The sequence below is a fragment of the Lutra lutra genome, chromosome 10 (assembly GCF_902655055.1).
Source record: "Lutra lutra chromosome 10, mLutLut1.2, whole genome shotgun sequence".
In the NCBI taxonomy this organism is placed as follows: Eukaryota; Metazoa; Chordata; class Mammalia; order Carnivora; family Mustelidae; genus Lutra; species Lutra lutra.
The window spans coordinates 5567182-5580512 of record NC_062287.1 but is presented as its reverse complement, the minus strand read 5'-3'; the positions used below and the strand labels follow the sequence as shown (position 1 = coordinate 5580512).

The 13331-nt window shown below is 38.9% G+C and overlaps 1 protein-coding gene across 3 annotated transcripts in view; it reads right to left on the bottom strand.

Moving 5' to 3' along the window:
* Positions 1–13331, bottom strand: part of ATM (ATM serine/threonine kinase) — a 127459-nt gene that overhangs the window by 87442 nt on the left and 26686 nt on the right. For all 3 annotated transcript variants that reach the window (XM_047691108.1, XM_047691106.1, XM_047691105.1), the window contains exons 12-20: positions 12603–12974; positions 11376–11570; positions 10081–10176; positions 8795–9020; positions 7046–7171; positions 5976–6101; positions 4943–5032; positions 2948–3119; positions 2009–2208 (exon numbers count right to left, since the gene is read on the bottom strand). In XM_047691108.1, coding sequence (XP_047547064.1) covers positions 2009–2208; positions 2948–3119; positions 4943–5032; positions 5976–6101; positions 7046–7171; positions 8795–9020; positions 10081–10176; positions 11376–11570; positions 12603–12974 — 1603 coding nt within the window. The remainder of the gene's footprint in view (positions 1–2008; positions 2209–2947; positions 3120–4942; positions 5033–5975; positions 6102–7045; positions 7172–8794; positions 9021–10080; positions 10177–11375; positions 11571–12602; positions 12975–13331) is intronic.

Sequence of the window (13331 nt, the reverse complement as noted above, 5' to 3'; positions counted from 1 at the left end):
CTACTGTGGACACCAAGAAGCACGCAGCAACCATCAGGTAGAATCACAGTAGGTACAAGCAGGCAGCGGGTTTCTGAGAGCTGCCAAATCCCTTTCTAGCTGTAGTAAGAAAGGAGAAGACATCATTTCCCACCATCTGTATGTAGAAAAAGGTTTCTTACTCCTCAGATTATAAAAGAAGACTAACCTGGACCATTTTAAATACTTGCCTTGAGAGTCATACATGTGATGTTTCTGAGTGTCTTCAACTGATTTTAAGCACCAAAGCCTAAAAAAGCACACAGCCCTTCTTACTGGCCAGGGCTGGAGACTTGACTAGTTTGCCAGGGTCAAAACCAGGGAAACAAATAGGGCTCAACCAAGCACCTTTGCTGGGCGTGGAGGATCAACCAGTTTGTTCTCCGAGGGAACATGACAAGGGATTCGACCAGGGACTTAACCCACCTGACTGAAGAAGTTCTCATCAACCCCTGGCGTGTTTCCCAGGGCTGAGGAAACACAGGCACATTTGCCAAGTTGCCGGGCCTGGGGATGTGCCCGTGGACTCACCCCGAACACCCACTGAGCCAGAGGCTCTCCCTCAGAGTTCACTGGTGCTAGGGCGAAGGGGACAATGGCCTACACGGTCAGGGGGTAAAAGTTACACAAAAGAATTCTGAGTAAAAAAGTAACTGTAATGAAGTTAAGTGGGAAGCCAGCTTTCTTACTGTTGGAAAACAGAGCTACAAATATAGAAAGAGAAGAAAACAAATTCTACGATGTTGGACTGGAGCTGGAAGTTTCATCTATCAGTAGACAGACTGATGGGAGTAGGGCAGGAGAGGGATCCCTTTTCTGACATTCTGACCAAAACCTAAATCTAAATCTAATTACAGGAAATAGACAAACCTACAGTGGGGGCTCCTAGAGAGCAAGCAGTTGTACTATTTAAAAATACGAAGGTCAGGGCACCTGGGTGGCTCAGTGGGTTGAGCCTCTGCCTTCGGCTCAGGTCGTGATCTCGGGGTCCTGGGATCGAGGCCCGCATCGGGCTCTCTGCTCAGCGGGGAGCCTGCTTTCTCCTCTCTCTCTCTATGCCTGCCTCTCTGCATAGTTGTGATCTCTCTCTCTCTGTTTCAAATAAATAAATAAAATCTTTTAAAAAAAAATTAATTAATTAAATAAATAAATAAAAATACGAAGGTCAGAAAAGAGAAGGAGAAACAAAGGAAGTGCTCCAGGTTCGAAGAGACTGAGCAGACTTTACAGTTAGTCGCAATGTTACAATGTTAGTTTCCCAATTAGACTGTACTTATGTAGGAGAGGACACTGTCTTTAGCACATACATGAAGAATAAGGGACATCACATCAGCAAATTAATCTCAAAATGATTCAGAAGACATACGTGTGTGTCTGTGTGTTTGTGTGTGTGTGTGTGACAGAGAGAGAGAGAGGGAGCATGTACACATGCAGAAAGAGAAAATGAAAAGGCAAATTTGGCAAAAATGTTAACTGTGCAAGTGTATGAAGGGAAGAGGAGAATTCCTATTGTACTGAAACTTTACCGTCACTTTGAAATTATATCAAAAAATATTTAAAGTGTATTATTAGCAAACTGGAATTTTAAAAAATTGGTAAAGAAACAAAATAGTTACAGCAAAAACAAAACTTTAAAGCAAATAAACTAAGATCAAGGCCAAGATTCAGAGTTCAACTACAAGGTTATATATTATTTTTACATTAGAGTCTGTGTTTCTTAGCATGATTTAAAATAACTTATAATAATTATTTATGACTGAAGATAGTAAATCTATCCAGAGTCCACGAAGTTTTAACATTTAAGGATCCAGTTAAAATTTTTCACAGTACATTACAGAAAAAGTGTATTTCATAACTAGCATCAGACTCATTCTTTGGGGAAGTAATTTCAAGCCATCAAAGGTACTACATGATTGTTACATGTCAGTCTGTTACATGTATCCAGCAACAAAAGAGAGAACTGAAGATGTGTCACTTTCCCTTAACTCACCATGCGTAGGTGGAGAGATTTAGCAGGGTCTAGCATGCTAGTATCCACTAACATCAACAATTTCCTCCGAATGTCGGCCGCTCTAAATGACACAGTTCCAGTCTGAGCAGTAGTTGTACACACACACAAGAACTTGAGCATGTCTAAAAAGAGTAGATCTTGCTTTGACAGATGTTCTTCAGCTAAAGGATTCATGGCACCTGAAAATAAAAGCATTTATTAAGACTAAGAGAGGGATACCGCAAACACATATATTGAACATTAGCTCAAATATCCTCCTGCCTATGGGGGGAAAAAAAGACAGAGCAAAGTATATGGAAAGCAAGATTATGGTGAGATAGATTACACATTAACAGCTTCAAAATTCTTCATGGAAAGTTACCCTAGGATTCTGTCATCCAGAAATAATCTATGAGAAAATCTACACAAGACAAATTCATTGCAATATTGGTAATTAGAGAAAAAGGAATCTAAATTTCTGACAAGAAAAAAATGGTCAACTGAATGATGATATATATGTTAACTGGAATATGATGAAGCCATCAAGAAGGATAATTATCAATACAAATAGCTTAATAAAAAATGCTTATAACTGCTGAATGAGGTTTAAGAAAGTATTTGAACACTGACGCTGATTATAATGGAAAAAGGTTAAGAGTGATAACTGTATGGGTCTTTTCACTCTCCTGCTTTGTGTTTTCCAAATAATCCATCACATAGATCTGTTTCTTCAGTAAATAGTTTAAATTCCTCTTATGAAGAAAACAGTAAAATTCAATTAATAATTAGAACGATCTAAAGTACACAGAAGGGAACAAACCTAACAGACTACGTAAGGGAAAATAAAATGGGCATAGAGGTGGTATGTACGAGGCCTTCTGCACTGCCCAATCCACACAGAGACGTGAAACAAGTCCGAAGCAGTGAAAGTGTATTTACCGAAGGTGCTCCCGCTGTCTGCAGACACAGCCGCGTCACTAGTGCCGCAGGCAGGGGCATCACTGAACAGATGCATGGACGACTGGTCCTCCACCTCCATCAGATTCTCATCAGAATCGTCCTCCATGGATTCTACTTCTCCCAAGTCCAGGGGCTTTCTGATAAAGGACGCCTTCCAAGAAGGAAAAGAAAGATGTTCGATTGGATTCTTTCAGAAGTATGATGTAGTTAAAATTCATCTAGTCAAACAATTCAGATTCAGGTGTATGAACACTGCAGTATTTCTATTAAGTGCCAACAAAGAAAAACAGATAAACTGTAATATGTCTATGTAATAATACTATGCAAACTTTTTTTTTAATTTTTTATTTTTTCAGCATAACAGTATTCATTATTTTTGCACCACACCCAGTGCTCCATGCAATCCGTGCCCTCTACAATACCCACCACCTGGTGCCCCCAACCTCCCACCCCCCACCCCTTCAAAATTCTCAGATCGTTTTTCAGAGTCCTCTATGCAAACTTTTAAGATAATTTTTTCCAGTTTTATGTAAGAGAGAGAAAGGAGAAGGACAGAGTACGCTCGAGCAGGGGGAGAGGGAGGGAGAGGATGCCCCAGCAGACTTCCTGCTGGGCGTGCCGGGAACGTGCGATCACAACCTGAGTGAAAACCAAGAGTTGGCTGCTTAGCCAACTGAGCCATCTAGGAGCCCCCAAATAATTTCCTATATTAAGGATTTTAATTCCCAAAATTGATGAGCATATGGGGAGAAGAATAAATTGGTATGACTATTTTGGAGGAAAGTGACAATATCCATCAAAAAGTAAAACAAAAAATTCCACTGCTAGAATTTATTCTACACCCCTCATATGCACAAATACAAACAGACAAAAGTACAAGAATCTTTGCTACAAAAACTCTAACAATAACAAAAAAATAGAAACCACTTCCAATCTTAAGGTCAGATGGGCTAAGAATACAAATATACTATTCCCAATAATGAAATACAATGATACTATTTGAAAAAGGTAGGGGGCGCCTGAGTGGCTCAGTGGGTTAAGCCGCTGCCTTCGGCTCAGGTTACGATCTCAGGGTCCTGGGATCGAGTCCCGCATCGGGCTCTCTGCTCAGCAGGGAGCGTGCTTCCCCCTCTCTCTCTCTGCCTGCCTCTGTCTACTTCTGATCTCTGTCAAATAAATAAAATCTTAAAAAAAAAAAAAAGGTAAAGACAACGGCAGCATGCAGCAACATGGAAAAATGACCAAGATTTATTATTAAGTGAAAAGAACTAAGTTACAGAATATTTTTTCATTTAACATATATTTGAGTATCTACTGCGTGTGCCAGGCACTGTTCCAGACAAAAAAGTACGTGTAGCTTAAGTTTATTTGTATGGGAAAAAAAAATACCATGATGAAATTATGTTGCTTATCTGGTAAAATTGTTTTTAATTTTTATTTATATCAGAAGAGCACAAGAGAGTGTACAAGCTGGGGTTCGAGAGGGGGCTGGGGAAGGAGAAGAGAGAGGGACAATCTTAAGCAGATGCCACATGCAGAAGAGAGCCCGACACTGGGTTCCATCTCACAATGCTGACATCATGAACTGAGCTGGAACCAAGAGTCAGATGCTCAACGACTAAGCCACCCAGGGGTCCCTTTTGTTTTTATTTTTAAGGACAGATGATTAGGACAGATGATTATTTTGAATTTTGCTACAGTGTTAGACAGAAGTAAGTATGAGCCTGGATGATTAGTTTCTAAGCTTTCAATCTATTTTCACTACTGAGAAATTAAAAGCTGAGCGGTATGCAATGCACCAACCTTAAGAAGCAAACAGTATGTTCCTCCCTAAAACCAAATTAACTGTAATTTCCATATTTAAAAAAATACACAAGATGCCACGTTTTGTGAGATGCATCCCTACTGAAGAGAGGTATCTATGAAAAAAATCTCAGAATCAAGGAAATAGGGTGGTAAAACAAACATACTCACCAAACTTCTACAGATATCTGCAATATCATTCATGAGCTTTGATGTCAACAATCGTAGGAAAAATCTAGATGCAATTTTATTTGGACTGGGCTGTAATTAAGACAAAAAAACAAAGCAAACAAAACAATAGAAAGTTATCTTTGGCAGGTAATATTTTCTCTAACTTAAATGAAATACAGATTTTTTTTTTACACAGGAAATTCTCTATCGTTAAGAAGCATAAATAAACAGATTACTATTAGAGCCAAGACATAAACTGCATTAACAACACTAACCTCTTTTTTTAAAGTAATAACTATAGTCCATTAAATTGCGTATAAACATTAAAGTAAAATACCAACTACTGACCCTAAACATAAGTAATAACTGTAAGTTAGAGTTCATTCTTCCATGTCTCTCCTTTCCCATTTACAAAAAAAAAAAAAACAAAAAAAACACACACAGAAAAATACTTTTTTTTTTTAGTTTAAGAAAAAAAAGAAAAACACATTACAAAATCAAAAGTATATGCTGGTAATACCATTATACAGCCATGCAGTTATCATCAGCTTTCAAAAATGTTTTTTCCAACGATTACCAACACTCTGGGCTGGTTCAGCTACACCTGAGGCTTGTTCTCAATTAAAACGAAGATTCCGCAGAGTGGCACTTTCCACCGAGTGGTACAGAAGACTGTCCGGGCAGAAGAGAGTAATGGCTTCATGCTGCTCGCTAGCCCAGGCATGGTGGTAGGCACATTACACAGCCAGCAGTCAACAATTTTTATGAAATGAGTAATAATGTGGGCAATAAAAGAATCGCCCATGTAGTTGTGCATAAAAGCAGTAAAATAACCTCTGAAACCATCCTGAAATGCTGAACTTATCCCATGAGAAACTCAGATGACCTGTGCTTCTTTATTCCTTAGTTGCTACCTCTATTTAGCACTCACTCTAACTTTCAATCCGTGTATAAACCCAAAACCCAGTTACACCACCAACCAACCCACTAGGTACCACTTCCCAGACTGACCAGTCACGTAAGCACATCGTACCTTGGTACAGCTGCATAAGCAACTGGTACAGAGAGTCATCACATTCCTCAGGGAAGCAACCCTAGATTCCTCGTAGGTCTTATTTTTGAACAGAGTGATACTTTCTCCTGCACACTGCATTAGAGACTATTAATAAAAGAAGGGAAAATCCAAACTCCAGTTAAAATTACAATTTTGTGATTGCTTTTTAAACTTTTACTTAAGAAGTAAAATTAAGTGCTTCTAGAAGTTATATTTGGTTGGGACGCCTAGGCACCTGAGCCCGCTAAGTGTCTGCCTTCAGCTCAGCTCATGATCCTGAGGTCCTGAGATTGAGTCCTGCATCAGGCTCCTTGCTTAGTGGGAAGCCTGCTTCTCCCTCTGCTCCTCCCCTTCCCCCATTCTTTCTTTCTGTCTGACAAATAAATAAAATCTTAAAAAAAAAGGGGGGGTTATATTTGGTTATATAATGTAATTAAAAATCATGGTAGCAATTTTTTTAAATTATCTTACACCCAGTTATCCTTACCAATCATACCACTGACTGAAGAGTACTCAAAGATGAAAGTTTCACACTTAGAGCCTACCTATATAAAACTCAGCAAGGATTCTTCAAAACAATCGATTACAGGGGAAAAAAAATTTTTTAAACATTTTATTTATTTGAGAGTGAGAGAGAGAGTATAAGCAGGGAGAGGGATAGAGGAAGAGGGAGAAGCAGACTCCCTGCTGAGCAAGGAACCCAACTCTCGAGTTGATCCCAGAACCTGGAGATCAAGACCTGAGCCAAAGGCAGATGCCCAAATGACTGAGCCACCCAGGCATCCCACAGGAAAAACTTTTAAAAGTGCCCATAAAAATCAGTATTTTTGTTAATAAGATTAAATTTAATGTGTATGATTTCAATTATTCTATTCATAGTTGGCTTACAGTAACTGCAAGTGTTAAGGACAGTACCGTTTCTCTCAGGTGGCATAAATAAAAGAGCTAACCTATATAAAAATTTTCTTTTTTCAAGCAAGTATACCAGTTCTCCCAGGAATATATTCCTTCAAATTTATCCAAAACTTGACCTGAATAAATTTTCATACCTTGGCTTTCTGGAACAGTTCTGATCTATATGCTTCCTCTTCAGCTACTACTCCCACGTAACAGTAGCATCCAAGAACACCCACCAGAAGACTTGAACACCGGATAAGCGTTTCTGCATTTGTAGTCTTATAGTAAAACAAAAAATTAAAAAATACTCATTTCATAAATAATTGAGTAGGGCACGGTTATTGTTTGGAAGAACAAATTTATGTACCTATTAAGAAACAAGTTCAGCTAATGGAGTTAATAGTGGCATGATTCTGATTATCTCTACCAACATCAAAGAGACCCCTGCAGAGTGGTAACTAGGATTCTCAGGAAAAAGAGAAGTACTTCCTAATGGCCAGGTTAAGTATCTGTCTCCTCCTAAAGTGGCACAGAGGACCACACACATAGACCCTTAACATTTGAGGTAGACGAGGAGAGAAGAAAAAAATGGTAGACAGATAAAAGTCAGTAACTCTTAGAACATGGGCAGAAATCAGATTCACATAAAGATATATTCAAATGATATTCTGACCTCTTCTGCAGGATAAGAACCTTGACTTATTCAGCTTTTTAGACTCCAGAAACCAGCACAGATTTTTCCAAGTAGATACCACATAGCCAATTTTATAAAATTATTTGCAAATTTCTAACAGCTACACAGAAAAGATGTTTAGACTGCTTTGTTCCTATCCAGTAGGAAATGGCATTTTAGGGGAAAACACAGAAGACTGTGTTACAAAATGGTTACAACTGTGATCCGGGAGAATGCCAGTAACTAAGGACAAGGCATTCTGTCTCTTCTCTGGTTCTCTGGGTCATCATCTTTGGCTACTGAATTCACTCCACTGAGTACCTTGCAGATTTTATTTTAGTCAACAAATATTTAATCATTTACCATATTATAAGGCTTTGTGGAAGACACGAAGATTAATAAAAATATATATGCCCCTCAACGAGCTTAAAGCATGGTTTGAGACATTTGTGTATAAAACATACAAATAACCACAGTACAAGCAGTACAAGGAAGATGTTAAGTGTCACTTTAAAAAGAAATAAGAACTATGAAATTAAGTACTATGAAAATTAAAAGATCAATTACCATGGCTTAGATTATCTAAGAATGGTTTTAGCAGGATTTTGACACATGGATGAATTGAACATACAGAAACAAGCAGATTAAAAAAAAAAGAAGAAATACGCAGAAAGACATTAACTTCTGTCAAAAGAAATGAGTTTTGGCAAGAGAACAGCACACACAGAGATTTTGTGATCTTAAGAAGGCAAAGGAAATGATTTATGAGAAATTACTAGTGACCTCTAAAATATGGGTGACTGCCAGTTCCTCTATTACATTTTATTAATCACTTCTTCAAGTGTTACCCAAATCTATCAGATCAGTTTAAATGATGTTATTATTTCCTGTTATTCTAACATCTCCCTCCTCTGTACGGAGACGTTCTTTCTCATCATCGACTTCCTATGCTCAAAACCATTATTACTCTCCACTAACGTACCCAAGGAATTCTACTTATTCAAGGTCTACTAGAATTCCCGGTACCAAAGAAACACAAATTATTCTTCTTGGGTTTTCCTTCTTTCATGCTCAATTTTCCCTATTTGTACACATTTGTATACATTGTCACTTTGTTTTTTTAATCAAACCTCTCATCATCCTTAAGGCCCTTCCCGCCCATTTCTCCTTCCTAACCGTCCACCAAAGTTGAGTCAAAGACAGGCCTTAGTTCTCCTGAAGATCTCACCTCAGGAGAGTAGTTATTTAAAAGCTGTTCTGATAATCCCAGGAGATAGCGATCCAGTGACTCCTTGAGGTTTTGGTGGACAGAAAAGCCTACGGTGGCCTGGTGCTTTTCTACAGCACATTCTTTCACAATGGTTAAAAAATCCATCTTGTCAAAAGTTGTTTGAAGAAATAGTTCTTCAACTTCTGAGAATGAAGGCTCTTCTTGAACTTTTTGGTGTTGTTCACTTCAAAAAAGTAAGATCTTAAATGACCAACTGCTTCACCTCTATACAGCAGCAATATGTTACAAACGAACATGTTAATTTTGTGCCTCTGTTATTCACACACTGCTTATACAGAGGTCATGGATTATTCTTTTAAATGCTTCTCTTCTTGGAATTGATACTACCTGCACCAGATTTCATTATGCGGTAGCAAATTTTATTAATAGATGGATGAATATATACAGGTCACAATCTCCAGGCAAATTCAGAAAGTATTAAGAAAGAAAACATTAATAACACCAAGCATAAACACTAAGATAAACATTATCTGAAAATATTTTCCTTTTTGCCTGCTGATTTCTCCGAAATGAAGGAGTTTTTCATCCTCTCCCCTCTCCAGGGAGATTAGGAATCTTCACGCCAGTGAGTCATTTTCAGCCACAACGTAAACACAAGCCTCTTGAATCAATCAACTAAAATGAGATCTTTATATTTATTTTTACTTTTCTATCCTCCATTAACCATTAGTTTCAAAGCTAACAGATTTTACTGGACATACAAAAATGGATCACATCTTTAAAGAATTCATTGCTAACCTTCCATCACCATCATTACCTTCCAATGGCAAATGTCACAAGCTCTGCTACAGAGAATGAAAAGACCGTCAACTGGATCAAATATCACAGCTGCAGATTACTGTCACTGAATTCAAAAAAGCTTTTCCCTAATAGGCTAATAGTTATGATGTTTTTTAAAACTGATCAACTTAGGGGTGCCTGGGTGGCTCAGTTAAGTGTCTGCCGTCAGCTCAGGTCATGATCCCAGGGTCCTGGGCTCAAGCCCTACATCAGGCTCCCTGCTTAGCGAAAAGCCTACTTCTCCCTCTCCCACTCCCCCTGCTTGTGTTCTCTCTCTCATTCTCTCTGTCAAATAAATAAATAAAATCTTTAAGGAAATAAAAAATAAATTGATCAACTTATTTCCTAATTTTTGAGATGTAGCTACTACTCTGCTGAAATTATTACCTTTGTAATTAAAGCCATAACTTAAAACAACACAGAACTCTTATTAGGTAACATACCATTCTGGCACTCTTTGGAGAAAATTCATTGCAGCTTTACAGTTTTTCACAGTGAGACTCACAAGAATTTTCTCTACAGCAAGATGAGGAAAATTACTACAAAGAAAAAAAAAAATCTTCACTTAGAAGACCAAAAGCCACGTAAAGCATTCTCCAAACTTACACATCATGTCTGACTGTAAATCCTGACCTCTAAAACCTGGATCCAAAATTAAAATTTCTTTCATCTGTACTGAATTTTTTAACATCTAAAACAAGAATTAAGAAGCAGACACTTTATGTCACTATTACTTTTAATACTTTCTGGCAGCAGGCTTGTCCAATTTTTAAAAATCATTTCTAAAATAAGTAAGTTAGAAATTAAAGCAAAAGCACTAGGATCTGGGCCCCTGGCTGGCTCAGTGGTTGAGCATCTGCTTCGGCTCGGGTCGTGACCCCAGGGTCCTGAGATCAAGCCCTGCATTGGGCCCCCTGCTCAGAGGGAAGCCTGCTTCTCACTCTCTTACTCCGCCTCTTGTGTTCCCTCTCTCACTGTCACACTCTTGTCAAATAAATAAATAAATAAATAATCTTTAGGGGCGCCTGGGTGGCTCAGTGGGTTAAGCCACTGCCTTCAGCTCAGGTCATGATCCCAGAGTCCTGGGATCGAGCCCTGCATTAGGCTCTCTGCTCAGCAGGGAGCCTGCTTCCCCCCCACCCTCTCTCTCTGCCTGCCTCTCTGCCTAGTTGGGATCTCTCTCTCTGTCAAATAAATAAATAAAATCTTAAAAAAAAAAAAAAGAAAAGAAAAGAACTAAGATCCAAAGGTCTGTCTTAAGTCCTTCAGTCCCGCCTACCAGGTGTGGAAAGGTTACAAGGAACAGCTGCTCCCCCTCCTGGTGTTTAAGCCTCATTCTGTCTGTCTCTAGGGTCCTCCCCCCATTAACTGAACACCTGTCACCGAGAATATACTCTTATCATGATTCCAGGATACGTCTGCATCAGAGATACGTTCAGACGAAACCAGTCACAGAAAATCACAAGGAACACAGAAGTGCTCAAAGAACTGTAATTCCTATTATTCAGGCACATCCCCCTTATTCTCACCGTCTCCGCGGAGATAAGAACAAAGTAAAAGAACAGAAACAGAGATCCGAGCAGAGACGCAGAACGGCATAAAAACAAAGGGCCTGTTAGCATCTGGAGTTAGCTCTGAGAAATGCTGCATTTCCACGGCAAAGAACAAGCCACCTCCATTCAGATAATGGCGTGTACGTAGGACACAAAGAGCGGCCACACGCTAACGAGCTCGTTACCTGTGAAGAACTGGTGGCAGCTCTGTCCTGTCTTCCAAGTCATCCTCTAACTGAGAGAATAAGAGCCGTCTCATTATCAGTTCCTTTAAAGAACAACTTCTATTTACTTCACATATACTCTGCTCCACTCCCATTTTTACAGTTTCTGGAACCCCACAGATGGCCATGGCCAGAGTCAGGCAGCAGACTGCAGGACTACAACAAAGCAAAGGACGGCCGCTGTTAAAAATCAGCTCTTTTCTTTTCCCAATCCTAGAAGTTCTTTATTTTCTCTAACACAGCTGCTAGGAGTTGACAATTTGCCATAGGTGGCACCATGAGAATAACCAAAAGTAGACTGAGTGTGACAGAAGACCGACAACATGTTTGACACCCTTGAGGGACAGAACAGGAGAGTCAAGAAGGGAAGAGAATCACTGCAGGAGGAGACTCGTCCGTGTTATTCCGGCAGGAAAACCAGCAATGCATCCATTTTAAGCATTACCAGTTCACTTCCAACTTTGCTCCCTCAAGGACAACTTGAATCTCTTGGGCAACCAAAGTCTCACCACGAGTAAAGCTTTCAGCCTGAGGCTTCCGCTCTTTTGCGTGAGTTTTCAAGATACGCTTCCTGACTTCCTATGAGTCCCTTAGAAGGATTCAAATTTCTTGTTCTATAGCAGATTGAGTTTCTAGATTCAGTGTCCCTGTGTCACTGCAGGTCGTAACTCCAAGCTCTGCACTCATTCCAAAATTTGTTAACCATCCTCTTTGCTAAAAAAATAAGCTCTTTTAGGTAGAAAGACCTTGTCTACCGTATTTACCACCGAGCTGCTACTAACGCTTAAGATGATGCCCGACACATCTAAGTGCAGAGGGAACGTCTACTGACTAAATGAACACAAAAAATTGTAAGGAGTCTGATTACATTTGAGAACTATCTCTTATTATAACTGTCTGTTGCACTACTAAAAAAAAAATTATGGATACTGAACAGTATGTACTTAATATGCAACTAAAGATAAAAGAAATTTAAACACCTAATTCTTTAAAACTGGCCTTAATGAACTCTCTACACTTGAAACTACATTTACATTTATTTACTTATTAAAGACTCCTTGGACAAACAACAAAAACATCTAAAATCAAATTTAACATATTGTTAACTCAAGTTGCAAACTTTAAAACCGGAATGAAAAAAGTATTTATGTCTATACATACATCTCTTACAATACATAGTCAACTTACCGTGATGGTCTGCAGGCTGAGCCAGTAAATAAGTTCCAGAATTCTCTATCAACCTCAATTAAACTGCCTTGAATTATAGCTCCAAGTAAACCAAAGTTTTCAGCTTGTATCTGCTCAGAACTTATACCACGAAAGGTAAGAGACCAAATTTTAATCCAGAATTTCAACAAATCTGATTTCTGCGAGCCTTCTAGGTTTGATTTCTTGCCTTGACACAATGCAACTTCCGTAAGGCATCGTAACACATATGGCGTGCGCTCCCCGTGTCGATGTTGAGGTAGAAGCTGGTACAGTATCATCAGTAATGGTGACAACTCATAGTTAGGTAAACTTGAAGGATATTTTGATATTAACTGGGTTGTAATCTGTAACCTAGGTAAAATAAGAGGATAATTGAAATAAAAATTATTCAATTCCATGAACAAACTAAAAGAAAACAAATATATGGACACAGCACTCTTAATAATATCCTGGAGTATCACCACCATTATTTTCCATGCTGCTCTCAAAATAAACTGGCTTTTAACATTTCTTCGTCCCTACTTCCTAAAGTGTCAGGAAGAATGACAACTTTCTGGCTAGGCAGGTGAGTTGTCTTATGTCCCTTATACAAAAACTTTGAGGAATAACGAACTTAGGGGCACATGGCTGGCTAGGTTGGTAGATTGTGACTCCTGATCTCAGAATCATGAGTTCAAGCCCCACACTGAGCATGGAGCCTACTTAAAA